This window comes from Diabrotica virgifera, chromosome 4 (genome assembly GCF_917563875.1).
Source record: "Diabrotica virgifera virgifera chromosome 4, PGI_DIABVI_V3a".
In the NCBI taxonomy this organism is placed as follows: domain Eukaryota; kingdom Metazoa; phylum Arthropoda; class Insecta; order Coleoptera; family Chrysomelidae; genus Diabrotica; species Diabrotica virgifera.
Window position 1 is genome coordinate 57,906,847 of NC_065446.1, and position 18,471 is coordinate 57,925,317.

Genomic DNA, 18,471 nt, shown 5'->3' on the forward strand with positions numbered 1-18,471 from the left:
AGGTGCTACGTTTTCTCGGCTTTGTTTTATGGAATGGAAACTTTGACCTGGAATCTTGAATGCGACATCAATGAAAAAACTGGAATCATTTGGTTATGGCTGTATAGAAAAATTCTGAAATATCATGGACAGAACACGTCACAAACAAGGAGGTTTTGAGAAAGATGAATAAAGAAATGGAAGTCTAAAAATTACAATCAAAACCAGAAAATTGCAATATCTCGTACATCTTCGGATATAATAGTTTACAAAGGGCCTAGACGACAAAAACTGGAAACTAAAAAAATAAAAAAGAAAACAAAATGACTAAAATTTGTTAGATTTATTAATTTCTTTTCAAATTTTGTTAAATTTACAATAATTACACTAAATGATCAGTCACAACATGAAAAAAATCACTGTTCGCTATTAGATATTTTAGCTTGACTGGCTTCGGAGCTTGCATCTACCATTTTTTCTTGCTTTTCGACATTTTCGAGTTTCATTTGATCAGATTTTTCTACGTTACTGTCAATTTTTACTATATTTCCTTCAATTTTACGGAAGTGTGGATGTTCTAGTAGATTCCTAGCTATTACAGGACTGGTTACAACTTGTGTAATCGGAGCAGAGTAAGTACTGAATCCTGGGTAGTAAAGTGAGTTGTAGCCATATATATTATTGATTCCGTAGGAATACGAAAAGGCAGATGAAGGGGCGGCTCTAAGAGCTAAAGTTGGTGATACGAATGATTTTATCGCTACTCCAGGTGTGGCATATACAGCAGATCTGAAAAAATACAGTATTAAAGCCTGGTTGCACCAACAGATATTAAGCTTAAGACGTACCTTAAGCTTAAATATAAATGTAAATCCTTATGCTGGTGCCACACTAGCGTCTAATGCCGTTAATTATCGCATTATTTAACATATTTCTAATGCAAATAATGCGATAATTAACGGTATTAGATGCTAGTGTGGCCCCAGTATTAAAGTATAAGTTGAGCTTAGCTAAGCTGGAGCTTAAGATCTGTAACATGAGAAACGTGGAAACAGAAGTAAAACTAACAAAATATATATAGGGTGGAAGGCACTTATGGAATAAAATTATTTCTGTCCTTGTTTTAAAAAATTATAAAAAACGCCGAGACCCTTCGATTTTTATATATGTACAGTGATGAGCGCGCTAATAACCGGCAAAATAGCTCAAAAGATGGAAAACATAATACATTGCGAAACAAAAAGAGAACCAACCAGTGGTGGAGGTGAAAATGATCGTTATAAACGTATAAATTAACGTAACGTTACATAATTTCCCACCTTTAGACGTCTGTGACAGAAGTATTTTATAAAATTCAACTGTCACAGTGACAGTTCTCATACTCCTCTAATAAGTCTAAAGGTGGGAAACCATGTAATGTAATGTTAATTTATGCGTTTATAACGATCATTTCCATCCCCACTAGTTTCATCTCTTTTTGTTTCGCAATGTATTATGTTTTCTATCTTTTGCGCTATTTTGCCGGTTATTAGCGCGCTCATCACTGTATAAATGTGCACTTTTTAAACATAAACTTAATTGTGCAGGGTGTTTCACGCAAGCCTAGCATAACCCTTAAGCTTTATTTTTAATGGAATACCCTGTATATTTTTATATTTTTAAAAGCTGCTTAATAACTTGATTTTAACGAACTATATATATCATGTAATGTGTATTATGAACAGGGGGAAATTTTGAAATTATAAAATATGAAAACCACTTATGGAATAAAATTGTTTGCGTCCTTATTTTAAAAAATTTAAAGAATTCTAGCTCACGTCCGGTTTTAAATTCAAATGAGCGAGTTATAATCAATCATACATTTACCTAATCATGCATGGTGATTCACAAAAGTGTTTAGCATAGTCCATGATCTTTAATTTTAAAGAAACACCCTGTATATTTTTATATTTTATGAAGCTTCTTAACAACCCTATCTCGAAAAAGTGTATTAGTATGTAGGTTATATTCTGAATAATACAAGGTGAAATTCTGAAATTTTTTATAATTTTCTTCAAGAGATTAAATACATCAAATTTTGAAATTCATAATTTATTACACTTTAAATTTAGTATTATTTTTTAAATTAGCTAAATAAAGACATTAATTTTCTAAGCTTGGTATCAATATAATGGGTTTTGTATTTAATACCTTGACGCAATTTATAAATAATTTCAAATTTCACTTTAGTCCAGGGCGCATCTGTTTTGAGATGGACGTTGAGAGGTGACTCAATTTTTTTTGCAGAAATTGCATTCAAATTGGTCCGGAATATTGTATAAATAATCAAAATGTCAAAATATGAAGGAAAAATTCGATTTTTTTTATTGGTTTTTTGATTATAACTTTAAAACTATTCATTTCTGAGAAAAGTTGTACTGACATAAAAGTTGCATAATTAAATTTCCTACAATATAGAATTGGTTAAAAATTTAAAAAATAGTCACCCCTGTTGCAAAATAGCAATAATTGCAAAAAAACCATACAAAAACAAGTATTCGCATTTTACGTTTTTCAACCATTTATGCTACACTTAGGACCTTTATATTTTAACCAGAAAAACTTTATGATATAGTAAAACAACACTGTAAATTTTATTAAGATCGGTTTAATAGATTTTGCAAAATAAATTTTGCAATCCAGCTTTCGCAAAAAAAATTCATTTTTTTAAAATGTTGCAGGACTGAAAATAAAGCAGATAGCAAGTTGAATTTTTTTTGCTTATAGAAGTGTACTGTACCTTTCATTTGCAATTTGCAAAATTAAAATCGATTAATTACCACGGCGTCAGGAAATTTTTTAAATAAACATTAATTTTTGGTGCTACGCGCAGGACAGCAGTGTTCGATTCACACAAGTTGATTTCCACCAAAATTTCTTCCAATCTTGATCTAATATATTATTTTCTTACTCTATATTTTGTTGTATTTTAATATTTTAATTCCACAAAAATCAAACTAATTTTATTATCGTTTGTGAAATATTGTTTAAACAATTGCATATGTTTAAAAATAATAAACTTTTATTCTCTAAGTTAAAATATATGAACAAAGAAAGTTTTTGCTAAAAAAAGTGTTATTTCAAAGGATAGAGTATGTGTTTTTATTTTGCAATAAACAAATTTATTTATTTATATCGAAATGTAATAAAAATTAAAATGTATCAATCATTATAAAAGGTCATTGGAATGCCCAATCAGAGCAAACTATCCGCTGTCCTGCGCGTAGCACCAATAATTAATGTTTTTTTTTTTAAATTCCTGACGCCGTGAAAGTTAATCGAATTTAATTTTGCAAATTAAAAATGAAAGGTACAGTACACTTCTATACGCAAAAAAAATTTCAACTTGCTATCTGCTTTATTTTCAGTCTTGTAACATTTTGAAAAAATGAATTTTTTTACGAAAGCTGGATTGCAAAATTTATTTTGCAAAATCTATTGAACTGATCTTAATAAAATTTACAGTGTTATTGTACTGCATCATAAGGTTTTTTTGGGTGAAATATGAAGGCCCTAGGTGTAGCATAAATGGTTGAAAAACGTAAAATGCGAATACTTGTTTTTGTATGTTTTTTCCACAATTATTGCTGTTTTGCACCAAGGGTGAGTATGTTTTAAATTTTTAACCAATTCCATATGGTAGGAAATTTAATTGTGCAACTTTTATGTTAATACAACTTTTATCGGAAATGAATACTTTTAAAGTTATAATCAAAAAACGAAGAGAAAAATCGAATTTTTCCTTAATTTTTTGACATTTTGATTATTTAAACAATGTTCCGGGATAACTCAAATATTATTATTTGAGTTATTTTTAAGCAATTTCTGCAAAAAAATTTGAGTCACCTCTCAACGTCCAAATGTTACTAATATTTTTACAGATGCGCCCTGGTCTACTTGTATTTGTATTATTCAAAATAGACCTCTTACACCACCTCAAATAATATACTTTTTTGAGATTGTTAAGTAGCTTCTAAAAACATAAAAATATACGGGGTATCTCAATAAAACTAAAGATCAAGGTACCGGCCCTTAGACAAGAAAGAAAAAGAGGGAGAGATATTATCTAAAAATTTTACAACGAAAAACTGTAAAATTTATTTCGCTACACCACAAAGAATGTATTTCTACAGCATCTCCAGTTAAAGTAGAAAATCAATAGTTGACAAATTTGGATGAATCATTAAAAAGCAGAAAATCAGCTGGCTTTGGGGATGATGATGATGAAGGAAAATCGAAACGAGAAAATCTAAGAAATGATATGATAGGTACGTGAATTCACGGTTCCCAACCATACAACAATGGATGACATTAAAACGAAACAATGAAAATTATAAAACTATGTCCAAACAATAAGGGAGCGGAGAATACCTTAAAAAATACTAATGGGAAAACGTACAGGAAGAAAAAGGGTACCAAGAAAAACCTGTATCAAAATAGTCAAGTCTGAAAAGCGAGAAAAAGGCTTAGAAAAGAATCTTGATAGAAATCTGCAAAGAGAAGAAATTTCTGAAGTAGTATTTGCTAACGATTTAGAGCTAATTGTAAAAGCTGAAAAAGAGCTTCAGGATAATTTGGAAATATGGAAAGAAGTAAATATTAACAAAACAGAAGTTATGCAGATAGGAAAAATAAGAAAAGACCTTAAAATAGAAATTCAATAAACAAAAATAGAGCAAATTAAAACTTTTACATACTTAGGAATTATAATAGAAGAATCAGGATCTCTAGAAGCCGAAATCAATAGCAGAGTAGAGAAAGCGCTACAACTGTATCATAAAATGAACAAAAAATGTATATACAGAAAAGAAATATCACGAAATATAAAGATGAGAGTTTTCAAATCAGTGTATAGACATGTTCTGACTTTTGGCAACGAATCATGGGTACCTACTAATGGAACGGCAAAAAAAGCAAAATATGTACAGACTAAAGATATGAAGTTTTTAAGAAGAGTTAAAGGTGTTAAGAGGAAACAGTAGCGATCAACAGGTAGCAAAAACGCGTTCCAAGATTGCGCACGTATTCTTAATACAGTGTGTCCACGGATGGGGTGCCCAAGAGGAAAAACTTTTTTATTTTCAATTTTAGCGAAAAATGTCATTCTTGATAAAAAGTTTTGCTTGTTTTAAAAGGAAATAAAATTTAAGTTTTTCAAAACCTGCTTAATTTTGTAGCCAATTTTATGTAAATTCCGATAAATTTTGCACTAAGTTCGAAATCTTAACAACAATCTAGTGTTGCTAAGATACAATGTAGCTTAGTAAATGTCAACTCCGATATATAATTTGCCAATTGTCATTTTTTTCGAGAATGTTAAACGTTCAACAAAGAATTTATCTGTCAATTTTTAAATAAAAATTTAAAATTTTTGTCGAAAAAAATGACAGTTCGCAAATTATTTATCGGAGTTGACCGTTACTAAGCTACATTGTAGCTTAGCAACACTAGATTATTGTTACGATTTTGAACTTAGTGCAAAAATGTATAGGGATTTACATAAAATTGGCTACAAAATTAAGCAGGTTTTAAAAAGCTTGAATTTTATTTCGTTTTATGGCGTTTTAAAACAAGCAAAACTTTTTATCAGAATGACATTTTTCGGTAAAATTGTAAATAAAGAAGTTTTTCCTCTTGGGCACCCAATCCGTGGACACACTGTATAATAAAGAATGACGGTACAGAGCCCAAATTTAAAAATATATTAATATGTGGAAATTACTCTGTAATTAAATACAATATTAAAAAAACGAGCCTGTACCGCCATTAAGAAGAACAAAAAAATACATTTTCTTCAAATAAACTTTTTTATCCGATGCCTAGATTTTGTGTCATTTTGGAACTACTAAAATTTTTTATTCATTAGTAGTTCCAAAATGACACAAAATCTAGGCATCGGATAAAAAGGTTTATTTGAAGAAAGTGTATTTTTTTGTTTTTCTTAATGGCGGTACAGGCCCGTTTTTTAATATTGTATTTAATTACAGAGTAATTTCCACATATTAATATATTTTTCAAATTGGGCTCTGTACCGCCATTCTTTATTATATTACGAATACGTGTGCCAAATATCTCGAAAAAATATTCAAAATTACAGCCGCAATCTTGGAACGCCTTTTCGCTACCTGTTGATCGCTACTGTTTCCTCTTAACAAAATATATAGAATAAGGAATACAGAAATAAGGAACGAACTGAAAACACAATCCATATTGGAGTTTATAGAACAGAGACAGCTGAGTTGGTGACATCATTTAGAAGAGTATGGGAAGCAAATATATTGAAAAACAAAAAAGGGGAAAACCAAGACAGACATAGGATGACAGACGCAAAGATGATGAATGGAAGAGATTTGTTAAGAGGAAAACTAAACCTTTCACCATTAATGTGTAGCAAAAATTTAAGATGAAAATTTAAGACGTGCATATTCTCATGTTATGTTTATTCTGTTTCGTTTTACGCAGTTAATACACAGACATTGTCACATGTTTTGCAGAAGAGAATAGAAGTATTTGGAACTTGGATATACTCAAACATTCTTAAAATTCGGTCGGCCGATCCAATTATCAACAAGGAAATTCTAAAACGAATGAACAATAAAACGGAAATACTCTTTATAATAAAAGGTCTGAAATAACTTAGGCAAAATTGAGAATAAATAATAGTGTAAGTTACACCAGATTATACTATAATTATAATAATACGGAAAATCAACAGCATGAAAGGTCCTGAAAAATTATCTTCTCCAGTTGAATAAGATTTTCTATGATAAAGAACAAGAGGGGGTAAGGGATGGTCTTGTTGAACAACCGATGTAGCATACTGATAGTGATTTAGTAATATAGGTAACTTTTTAAACCATAACAATACATTATGGTAGGGGAGCCCAAGCGGGGATTTTTGCATTTACTCGAGCGCGTCATATTATCACATGAGGAGAAAAGCCAAATATATTTGCTTTTAATACAATGGGTTCGAAAAAAATCTATCATTAGAAAAACTTGAAATCGTCAGATTAAGATAAGGTAAGTTAAGCACATGCAGAACAGTGTAGGTATATATCAAAAATCTGACGATTTGAGTGGGGCGTAAGGAAAAGGGCGAGTTAAAAAGTTTCACAGAAAAAAGCGAATATTTCACGAAATGAATTTCAGATCGAAAAACTAAAAAATACGTGTTCATATAATTTTCAAAAATCTATCGAATGATACCAAACATGACTCCCTCACAGAGAGGGGTAAATTAAAATTTTTAAATACGATCCCCGCGATAATTCGAGAAATGAACATTAGATCGATAAACTGGAAAATACATGTACCTATTCAATATTGATGAAAAATCTATCGAATGACGCTAAACACGACCACCCACGGAGGTAGGGTGGGGGGTTACTTTAAAATCTTAAGTAACCTTAACCTTAAGTAATCTTTAAGTAAAAATAAGTAACTTTTATTCGAGACATTTTTTCGAATTATAGATAGATGGCGCTATAATCGGAAAAAACGATTGTTGGAAATGGAAAATTAAATTAAAAAATGGAAAGACCCTCACTTTACGGAAAACCTAACTTAACTTTTTTTGGTTTTAGGACCTACTCTTCACAATCCAATAGGTCTTAATAACGCTCGAGTAACTGCAAATTTAGCATACTTTCCTCCCCTACTATTATTATAATTTAGCATTGTTAAAATATATTTTAAATTTATTCACTGCTTACGTACTTACCCATAAGCTAAAAGTGGAATAGGAGAAAGAGGAACTGATGATGTTATTGCCAGGTTCTGTCCTTCAGATTTTAGAGCAACATCGGATTTAATGGCAGGTATTTCTACCGAGTTTCTATCTTCAGCTTGAATTTCATCTTGGCCGGCACGGCTCTAAAACATTAGATAATTTTTTTTTAGTGTTTAATGAAAATAAATATGCTTTAACTTTAGAGAAAATCACCGAAATACGCAACTTTTAAGTTGATTGGATTTAAATTCAGTCAAAAAAGGTGAACTGTGTCAACAAAAAACTACTTACAAGAGAAAGTAGAGCTCAAATCAGCGTATAAGGATAGGAATATCGTCAGAAATTGACGATTTAAACTAGATGACTCGAAAATTCAGTGAAGAATATGATGTCTGGGGTCTAGATGTGAATAAAAAGAAAATCGAATTTATGTATTGGAGAAGAACAAAAAGACCTCATATTAGACAACATGACCATCCTAAAGTACTGCTACGACCACAAATATCTAGGTATTATTATCTCCAACGATCGAACATTAGAAAATTCCATAAGAGAAAGAAATACGTCAGGTAGATAGGTCATCACAATGTTAAAGAGCATTTTGTGGAAACAATCCATCAGCAAAGAAAACAAAAACGCTGAGAGCAACGGAAATGGATTTTTGGAGAAGAACAGCCAGAAGTTCTAGAAGCGAAAATATTACCTACGAACGCATTACAGAAATAATGGGAATTAAACGAACAATCATCGATGACTTATCAAAAAAATAACTTATCTCGTTCGGACATACTTATACAAAGAATGGATGAACAACGAATACCAAAGGAAATACTAAAATGGCAATCAGAAGGAAAGAGAAAACGAGGTAGATCGAGAAAAAGTTGTAGCGAAGGAATTGACAAAAAGGTGGGAGAAAGAAACATAGAAGAGGACCTATGGAACAACCGGACGAAGTGACGTCAGTGACGATTGGAAATCGGAAAACGGCAGAGAACGTTATAAAGCGACATGTAGTAGTAGTAGGGCAGTTAACGAGGTTATTTGGCTCCAAATTCCATTCTACCACATCGATTTACTTGATATTTTCACAGTAAGTAGGGAATAACTCAAGAAACAAAGTCTACCCTATACCGATGTGCGCTTTTATCTTGGGGGTAGTTCCCACACCAGTGGCGGCTCGTCAGAGGAGGCAAGGGAGGCTCAGCCTCCCCATAAATTTTTTACACACTCTACACTGTTTTGTTTATCATGAATCGCGAAAATAACAAGCACTCTCACTATTATACAACGTGTAAATTCCATATTATCACTAATTATCCATACGTACGGAGCATTAGCATTAGAATGCATGATCGCGTCTCAGTTTTATTACATATTATTGTAGGCAGGACCCTGGGTTATCCCGAGATGCATGAACGGAGCACGGAGCCGAGAAGCCCAGCAGTCTCCGTTGCTAATGCTCCGTGCAGCGCAGCAGGCCTTTAAGGAGACCCGGTCTCCTAACAGTGGCATCTACGGTGCCATCACACGCTGCCCGGAGATATACCAAGGGAGGAAGAATAGCTTCTCGGCTCCGTTGCGTGGTTGCGTGCGTCTCAGGACAACGAATTTTAGGGTCCTGACTAAAAATAATGAAAAATCTAAAAGTGCGAATTTTGTTATGAAATTTGGTATGTGGGGTTATAATAATATTTGGAACAACTTGCTCAAATAACTTTTTCCGATATATCTCTAACTCAAAGCAAAATATCGGTAATTTATGGTGTTTTTGAATTCGCAGTAGGCCGCGTTTAGAATTAAAAAATTCAGTTGAGTATCTTAAAAAATTTGAAGCTTCATTATGTATGGACTGCAAAACTTCAAATCTGTATTTATTTTGATATGCGAGGTATCTATTTACAAATAGATGGAATTGTTAACAAATAAACGACACAAACTTTGGTATTAAACTTTTACAATTAGACTAACTATTTTTAAAATGATATGATATCATGAAATTATGAATTAGGATGATATTATGAAATGTAAATAAAAAATGGTCAAAAAATGGGGCCTTAAATTACATTTTTTGGCGCATTTTTTTGCTAGTGCAAATTTGTCTAGATATTTTACAGTTAAGTATAGCCTCCCCTATTGTAAAAATCACGAGCCGCCACTGTCCCACACCTTCTCGGGGGTGAAAAATGTTTTGGTTAAAATAGCCACGGAAGAGGCTAGAGAACCTAATTTTAAGCAAAAACTGTTCTATGATTTTTTTTTGAAAACTCAATACTTTTTGAGTTATTCGTGGTTGAAAATTGGCCATTTTCATTGAAAAATGACATCTTTTCGGACGGATTTTTGCGAATAACTTAAAAACTATGCATCTAACAAAAAAACTATATCAAATATTTCTATAGCTTATAAAAAAACAAAGAGATTCGTTCCTTCATAAATCTTCTAGTTAAGATACAAAGAAGGATATGGTAGGTAAGAAGAGTTTGTTTTTTGCTGCATGCTCAAATCGGTGTATTCAACTTGAAATAACAGAGAAACTCTTCGATTTTAGGTGTATAATGATACTTACAACTTTTGTAGTGCTTGAAAATACCTTTAAAATGAGCAATACTAATTGTCGATTACATGCAAATTAAGCGAGATATTCTGCAAAAAATTAATGACTAATGTATTTTAAGAAGAAATGAGAAGTATATTTAACCCCTCATCCATCAGAATTTAAATACATCGTTTTTCTTCTACAATACTTTTTATTATAGTGTTATTTCTATGTTTAAGAAGTTGGGCTGCATTAAAATGAACGGTTTTTGAAAAAAAAATAAGATCAAATTATAGACCGCATTTTTAAATTTTCTTAAAAATCTTCCTTTTCCTCCATGTAACTCGAAAAAGATAAGAGATACGAAAATAAGATACCACAGAAAAATGTAGGGCTTTTTCAGATAACATTTTTTTTTTTCATTACACTATATCTTATCATTTTCAAGTTACATGGAGAAAAAGGAAGATTTTAAAGAAAATTTAAAAATGCGCTCTATAATTTGATCTTTTTTTTCAAAACCCATTCATTTTAAACCCGTCCAACTTTTTGAACATAGAAATAACACTATAATAAAAGGTATTGTAGAAGGAAAACCATGCATTTACATTTTGGTGGATGGGGGTTAAAATTACTTCTCATTTTTTCTTAAAATACATTAGTTATCAATTTTGTTTGAAGCATATCTCGCTTGATTTTAATGTAATGGACCTTTAATATAGCTCATAATAAAGGCCTTTTCAAGCACTGCAAAAGGTATTGGTAGCATTATACACCTAAAATGGACCGTTTCTCTGTTATTTCAAGTTGAATACACCAGTTTGAGAATGTACCAAAGAAACAAACTATTTTCACCTACCATATCCCGTTTTGTATTCTAACTAGAAAATTTATGAATGCAAGTGTCTCTTTGTTTTTTATAACCTACAAAAATGTTTAATATAGTTTTTTTTAGTTAGATGCATAGTTTTTAAGGTATTAGCAAAAAACCGTTCGAAAAGGTATTTCATATAAAAGGTGTTTCAATGAAAATGGCCAATTTTCAACCACGAATATCTCAAAATGTATTGAGTTTTCAAAAAAAAAAATAAAGAACAGTTTTTGCTTAGAATTAGGTTCTCTAGCGAATTCCGTGGTAATTTTAACCAAAAAATTTTCCACCCCTAAGAAGGGGTGGGAACCACCCCCAAGATAAAAGCACACATCGGCATAGGGTAGACTGTGAATTAGGAGATAAGTAGAGGCTAGGGCCAAAATTTCATTAAAATCCATGCAGTAGGATAGAATTCGGAGGTAATATCCTATTCTTGCTCCCATTGACTGGCGTATAGTTGTATAGTCAAAAATCAAATTTATTATCAAAACCTAAGTAGAAAACTGATGAAGAAACTTAAGAAAACTACTGAAGAAAACTGATAGTACAACGGCAAACAAAAACAGGAATGATTGAAGAGTTAAAAAAATGAAAATGTCAGCGAAAATTAATTCTAAAAATAAAAAAGATTGATAAGTATTGGATATAAGGGCACTAACATCGGCAGGGATAGGCATTGGCCATATGCTAGTATTGGTTAAAATTCGAGAAAACACTAATGCAAGTACCTACATCCTACATATATGGAAATAATGTTATATATACAGGGTGTAACAAAAGTACAGGTCATAAATTAAATCACATATTCTGGGATCAAAAATAGTTCGAATGAACCTAACTTCTTCTTCTTCTTTAAGTACCGTGCCCAAATTTTTAGGCGTGGGTAGCTTCCATAACAATTTGCCGATATCGTTCTCGATCTTGTGCGGCATGTAACAATTGATCTGCTGATAAGCCAGTCCATTGACGAAGGTTTCGGAGCCATGAATATTTCTTTCGACCAATTCCTCTTTTTCCGTCGATCTTTCCATTGAGTATTAACTGCAGCATCCTGTATCTGCTACCTCTCATTATATGCCGCAGATATTCAAGTTTTCTCTTTTTTATCATCTTCATTAAGTCACCTTCGCCTTGACCTACTCTGTTTAAGACTTCTCTGTTAGAAATGCGTTGAACCCAAGATATTCTGAGCATTCTACGATATGACCACATCTCAAAGGCTTCTAATTTGTTCATCATGTTAACCTTCATGATCCAGGTTTCACATCCATATAGTAATACAGGATACACATAACATTTTAGGAACTTGATTCTTAGTTGTAAGTTCAGCTGAGAGTTGCTCAGAATAGATCTAAGTTTCATAAATGCTCCTCTTGCAATTTCTATACGAGTTTTAATTTCTTCATCCGGATTTAGTGTCTCGTTTATCCAACATCCTAGGTATTTAAAATGGTTAACTTTTGTTATTGATTCATCACTGACAATTAGTTGCATAGGGCCGACGTCTTGTTTACTAACCACAAGTAACTTTGTCTTTGTTGCATTTATGTTAAGTCCGTTATTGGAGCATTCTCTAGTGACTCGATCTATAAGGAATTGAAGATCTTCGATGTTTTCAGCCATGATCGCGGTGTCGTCTGCATATCTGATGTTGTTAATAGTTTCACCCCCGATTCGAACTCCACATTGTCCTTCCAAGGCTTCATTAAAAATTATTTCTGAGTATACGTTAAACAAAGTTGGGGATAACACACAACCTTGTCTGACACCTCACTTACCTTACTCTGAACCTAAATTACCTTAGTACAAATATGCAAATAAAAAAAAGTTACAGCCCTTTGAAGTTACAAAATGAAAATCGATCTTTTCGAATATATCGAAAACTATTAGAGATTTTTTATTGAAAATGGACATGTGGCATTTTTATGTCAGGAGCATCTTAAAGAAAAATTATAGTGAAATTTGAGCACCCCATAAAAATTTTATGGGGGTTTTGTTCCCTTAAACCCCCCCAAACTTTTATGTACGTCTCAATTAAATTATTATTGTGGTACCATTAGTTAAATTCAATATTCTTAAAACTTTTTTGCCTCTTATTATTTTTTCGATAAGGCAGTTTTTATCGAGTTGAGGCCGCCTATTTTTTAATAAGTTTATATAAAAATGTTATGGGGGTTTTGTTCTTTTAAACCCCCCAAATGTTTGTGTACGTCCCAATTAAAATATTACTGCGGTACCATTAGTTAAACACAGTATTTTCAAAACTTTTTGCCTCTTTGTATTTTTTCGAGAAGGCATCTTTTATCGAGATGTGGCTTCTTTTTTAATATGGTTCAAAATATACCTAAAAATGTAAGTCGTACATAAATTTTCATATTACTACCAAGTCTCCATAATCGTACTTAACCATATACAAATATGTGGTGGATTTGACAAATATTCAAAATATCTCGATAAAAACTGACTTTTCGAAAAAGTACTAAGAGCCAAAAAAGTTTTAAAAACAGTGTGTTTAACTAATGGTACTACAATAATAATTTAATTGGAACGTACACAAAAGTTTAGGGGGGTTTCAAGGAACAAAACCCCCATAAAATTTTTACGGGGTGTCCAAATTTCACTATAATTTTTTCTTAAGATGCTACTGCCATAAGAATGCCACACATCCATTTTCAATAAAAAATCTAATAGTTTTCGATATATTGGAAAAAATTGATTTTCATTTTGTAACTTAAAGGGGCTATAACTTTTTTTATGTGCACATTTGTACTAAGGTAAGTTAGGTTTAATCGAACTATTTTTGGTCTCAAAATATGTGATTAAATTCATGACCTGTATTTTTGTTACACCCTGTATAGTAGGTATATGGTATAGGAAAGCCAACAAGATTAAAAAACTCAAATTATTAAATTATAGCTCTAATTGTCAAAAATAGAAAAAATAAATATTAATAATAATTATAAAATAACCATTGTTCTGAAAAGCTTTAATAACTATAGGCGATCAGTTGACCCCTCAAAAGGCGCTTAAAACCAGAATATACCGACTAATTTTTTTGCATTTTTAATGCACCAAACCTTTTTATTATTATATTCGATTCTATATATTTTCAAGTTGAAATGTTTTTTTTATTTTTCCAAATGGGCCTGCAATTTTTATTAAGTAACAAATTTTAACTTATACAAAAAAGCAATTTCACCGAATTGCTTCGGATAAAAAAAATCAATTTTTAGGCGTATCTCATCGAAATAAATATTTTTTGTCTCTTGGTAATTTTTTGAAAAATGCTTTATTTTTGAGTTATTTGCAATTTTTTGTTTAAAAAATGCCTTAAGGTGATAGAGGCGCAAACTTCCGAATCCAAGGTCTTTTGTAGCCTTTCATTTTGCGTTTAAATTTAAAAAAAATTTATTAGTTTTTTCAGGATTTGAAAAAAATTAATACATTTTTCTAAAAATCTACTAAATGAATTGCAACTCTACAAAAAGCTTTATAATTTTTAAACCTTCAAATACAAGTAAGAATATTTTGAACCAAGGATCAATGGTTTCTATCTCGCTGAAAACATGGACCCAAATATTTCGAATGCAGTGATACAAGCGCGTCGCGCAAATCTTTGTTTAACTTTAAAACTATGTTTTTAGTAAAATATACCCCACTTGGCTGAAAGACTTCGGTCGATGGCCTTTTGGTACATTATAACAATAAAGTATAATTCTCTCTCTCTCTATACCCCACTTATCCTTGTCAAAATATTCTTACTTGTACTAGAAGGTTTAAAGATTATAAAGCTTTCCGTAGAATTGAAATTTATTTATAGCCCAATAAATGACCGTTTTGGAGTGTAATTTTCAGGGGCAACTCCAAATTGCATGAAAATTTGGATTTAGGTTCTACTTACCCTCCACTTCAAAGTTGAATTCGTCCCATTGGTTGCTTTTACTTGGAGGGTGTCAATCACCCCTTCTTAGGGGGTGAAAAACGCGTGTTTAAAATAAGCCCGGAAATGGATAAATTGACCGATTATAAGCAACTTTAGTTCTATAAAGTTTTTTACCTAAGACAATACTTTTCGCGTTATTCGCAATTGAAAATGTTGATTTTTCGACAAAAAAAACTACGTTTTCAGACCGTTTTTCGCAAATAACTCAAAAAGTAAATATTTTATCGAAAAAAATATTCTTAGCAAAAGTGTAGCTTATAAAAAAACAAAAAAAAAACGGTGTATCAGTAAAGTATATAAATTGAGAAAAAGCAAAGTTGTAGCTCATGAAAAATACGTTCTTATTCGTCTAATTCCAAATCGAATAAGTCAACGCGAAATCACCGAAAAATTTAGCACTTTTCGGGAAAAGCTTTTTAAAATTTTTAAAGTACCTAAAAAAGATATATATTTGTTTTTTACAAAAGTTTCAGCACAAAAAATAAACGAGTTACACTGAAAAAAATAGTTGGCCCCTTTTTTTGGTAAAAAAAATTGTGAAAGCCTCCCTCTATTTAGCACCCTAAATAAAGTTAATCGTTAACGTTTTACCGTTTATTTTAACTGTATGTATATTGTTTATATTATCTGTAAGTTTGATGGGCTTGAAGTGCTTATTTTTGAAAATACTTGGTTTTATATAAAACAAAATTTTCTAAAACTTTTTGAAAAATTTCCTTTTTTCAAAATAACTTAAAAAGTATTAGTGTTAAGAAAAATCTTAAAGAGTAAAAAAATATAGGTTTTGTTATTATAAATATGCTAGTTTCATTTTGTTTTTCCGCAAGAAAAAAATTGGTTAAGATATGGCTGTTCAAAATTTGCATACACTCGTGATTAGTGACCCGTTCAAGCTTTTTTAACTATAGCCCTTTCAAAAATAAGCAGTTTAAACCGGTGAGACTGACAGATCATATAAAAAATAGATAAGTAAGTAAATTGTTTGTAAAGCGGTAGCGATTAATTTCATTTAAGGAGCTAAACACGGGGAGACTTGCATGCTTTTTTACAAAAAAAAGAGGACCAACTTTATTTTGAGCATAACTCGCTTATTTTTAATGCTAGAAACTTTTATGAACAATTCTAATTAAGCTTTTTATAAACACTTTAAAAAAGTTAAAATAGGTTTTTCCCGAAAAGTGCTTAATTTTTCGGTGATTTCATCTTGAAATATTCGATTTGGAACTAGACGCACAAGAACGTATTTTCCATGAGCTACAACTTTGTTTTTACTAGATTGATAGACTTTTTTTATACACAGTTTTTTATAAGCTACACTTTTGTTAGGGATATTTTTTCGATCAAGTATTTACTTTTTGAGTTATTTGCGAGAAACCGTCCGAAAACGTAGTTTTTTTGTCGAAAAATAAACATTTTCAATCGAAAATAACTCGAAAAGTATTGACTTACATAAAAAACTCTATAGAACAAAAGTTGCTTAAAATCAGTCAATTTATCCATTTCCCGCTTTATCTTGAATATATGTTTTTTCACCCCCGAGAAGGGGTGACTGTTACCCCCCAAGTAAAAGCAACCAACGGCACAATTTCAACTTTGAAGTGGAGGGTAAGTAGAGCCTATTTCCAAATTTTCATGCAATTCGGAGTTGCCCCTGAAACTTACACGGTATCGCCGTATTTCCCGTTCATTTACTGGGCTATTATTAGTTTTTTTAGAAATAACTCGAAAAGGAAGCATTTTTCGAAAAATTACTAAAAGAGTAAAACTATTTATTTCTATCAGTTACGCCTAAAATTGATTCCGAAGGAATTAGATGAAATTACTGTTTTGTGTAAGTTATAATTTGCTAAAAGGTAGCAATTGCCGGCCCACTTGGAAAAATTAAAAAAAAAACACTTTTCAACTTGAATAAATATATAGAATGGAATAAAAAAAATGTTTGGTGCATTAGAAATGCAAAAAAAATTAGTCCGTTGATGCTCTGCTTATAGGGGTAAACCGCTCGCCTACTATGAAAGCGCAATATAAGATGAAAGGCTAAAACGGCAACAAAGAATAGGACTCTAAAGTTCAAATCATCAACAATAAATTAGAAATTGTTAAATGGTCTTATTGAAAGACGCTGAAAATAAAGCTCCAGAAAAAAAACAAAGGTGCAGAAAAGATAAATATTAAAAAAATAAAAAACTAAAACCGTTTAATATAATTGGTGTAAGAAGAAGCCTGACAGATAATAATATTCATAGATTTGAAACGACCAAGATGAAATAAAATGCATATTACATAATATAAGCAGTAAATTTTCAATAAATATTATAGTTAATGAATTCACCTACCTTTGCTTCTTCTACAGCAGCCAAATGCTTCGCTCTGGCTTCTACGACTTCGGGTGTGTCTTGAATAGGAACAGGAACCGCAACAACAGGAACTTCAGGTACTGCAGGAGCTACCGGTAAATTAGAAGACGTCGCTCTAAATCCTTGATCGTCAGCGGCATACTCTACCGACTGAATCTTACCACTGGGATCCAAGTAGCTGTAACTTCCCAAAACAGATCCATCAAATGCTCTAGCTTCTGATTTGGCACTGAGATGATTAGCGTATCCGTAAGTGTATTGTCCTAGGCTATCTTGAGAGTGGTATTGGCTCGCGATGGGCGCTGATATTTCCGCTAGTGGTACTATGTATGCGGTAGGAGAACTAGCCGCACAAGCTAGGAGTGCAGAAACGGCAATGATGAATTTCATGTTGATTGTGATTAAGTTTTGCGCTGCTGATTGGATCAGTACTCGCTCAACTGTGATGTCTGAGGGGAAATTTCGATTTTATATCGCTTTTAATGCCTTAAGGGCGTTTGTGCTTCAGGTTTATTATTTTGGTATTAAGCTTGTTTTACTGAAAGACACCATTCGGGAAGTAGTTGACTTTGAGATAAGCTATTTTGTTTTTTGTATCTGTATCGCTGGATGCAAGGACGTCTGTTTTCTTGTTGAAAACAATAAAAGATGAAATGGATATATACACTGGTCAACAAATTTTGCGATATTTGTAAAATGCTTAACATATTTACGCATATGTTATTTAATTTTCTTAAAATGATACATATGTCGTAATGAAGTATTAAATTATATCAAGAATTTTCCAGACACAAACGTGCCTTCTATTCAACATTGTCCTAGAGAAAGTTATTAGAGAATCTGGAATAACAACAAAAGGGGCCATTAATAATAGGAGTTTACAAACACTAGCGTATGCAGATGACATTGATATCATAGCAGAAGAAAGGCGGATTTGGTTCAATCGTTCACGGCGTTGGAAGCAGCAGCAAAAAGAATGGGGCTACACGTTAACACTAATAAAACTATGTA

The 18,471-nt window shown here is 31.7% G+C and overlaps 1 protein-coding gene across 1 annotated transcript; it reads right to left on the reverse strand.

Annotated features, from left to right (window-relative positions):
• Positions 1 to 307: 307 nt before the first annotated feature.
• LOC114332278 (cuticle protein-like) lies at positions 308 to 17,970 on the reverse strand. Its single transcript, XM_028282053.2, has 3 exons — positions 17,440 to 17,970; positions 7,742 to 7,893; positions 308 to 768 (listed from the first exon to the last, which is right to left on the reverse strand). Exons 1-3 carry the CDS (start codon positions 17,848 to 17,850, stop codon positions 396 to 398), a joined length of 936 nt encoding a protein of 311 aa, XP_028137854.1. The 5' UTR covers positions 17,851 to 17,970; the 3' UTR covers positions 308 to 395.
• Positions 17,971 to 18,471: the final 501 nt, after the last annotated feature.

Excerpts from the sequence above, each read along its gene's own strand:
- LOC114332278 (XM_028282053.2), bottom strand. The coding sequence starts at position 17,850 with ATGAAATTCATCATTGCCGTTTCTGCACTCCTAGCTTGTGCGGCTAGT. Across the intron at positions 7,894-17,439 it reads CTGCTGTAGAAGAAGCAAAG|AGCCGTGCCGGCCAAGATGA; the intron begins GTAGGTGAATTC and ends CTAATGTTTTAG. Across the intron at positions 769-7,741 it reads ATTCCACTTTTAGCTTATGG|ATCTGCTGTATATGCCACAC; the intron begins GTAAGTACGTAA and ends GTATTTTTTCAG.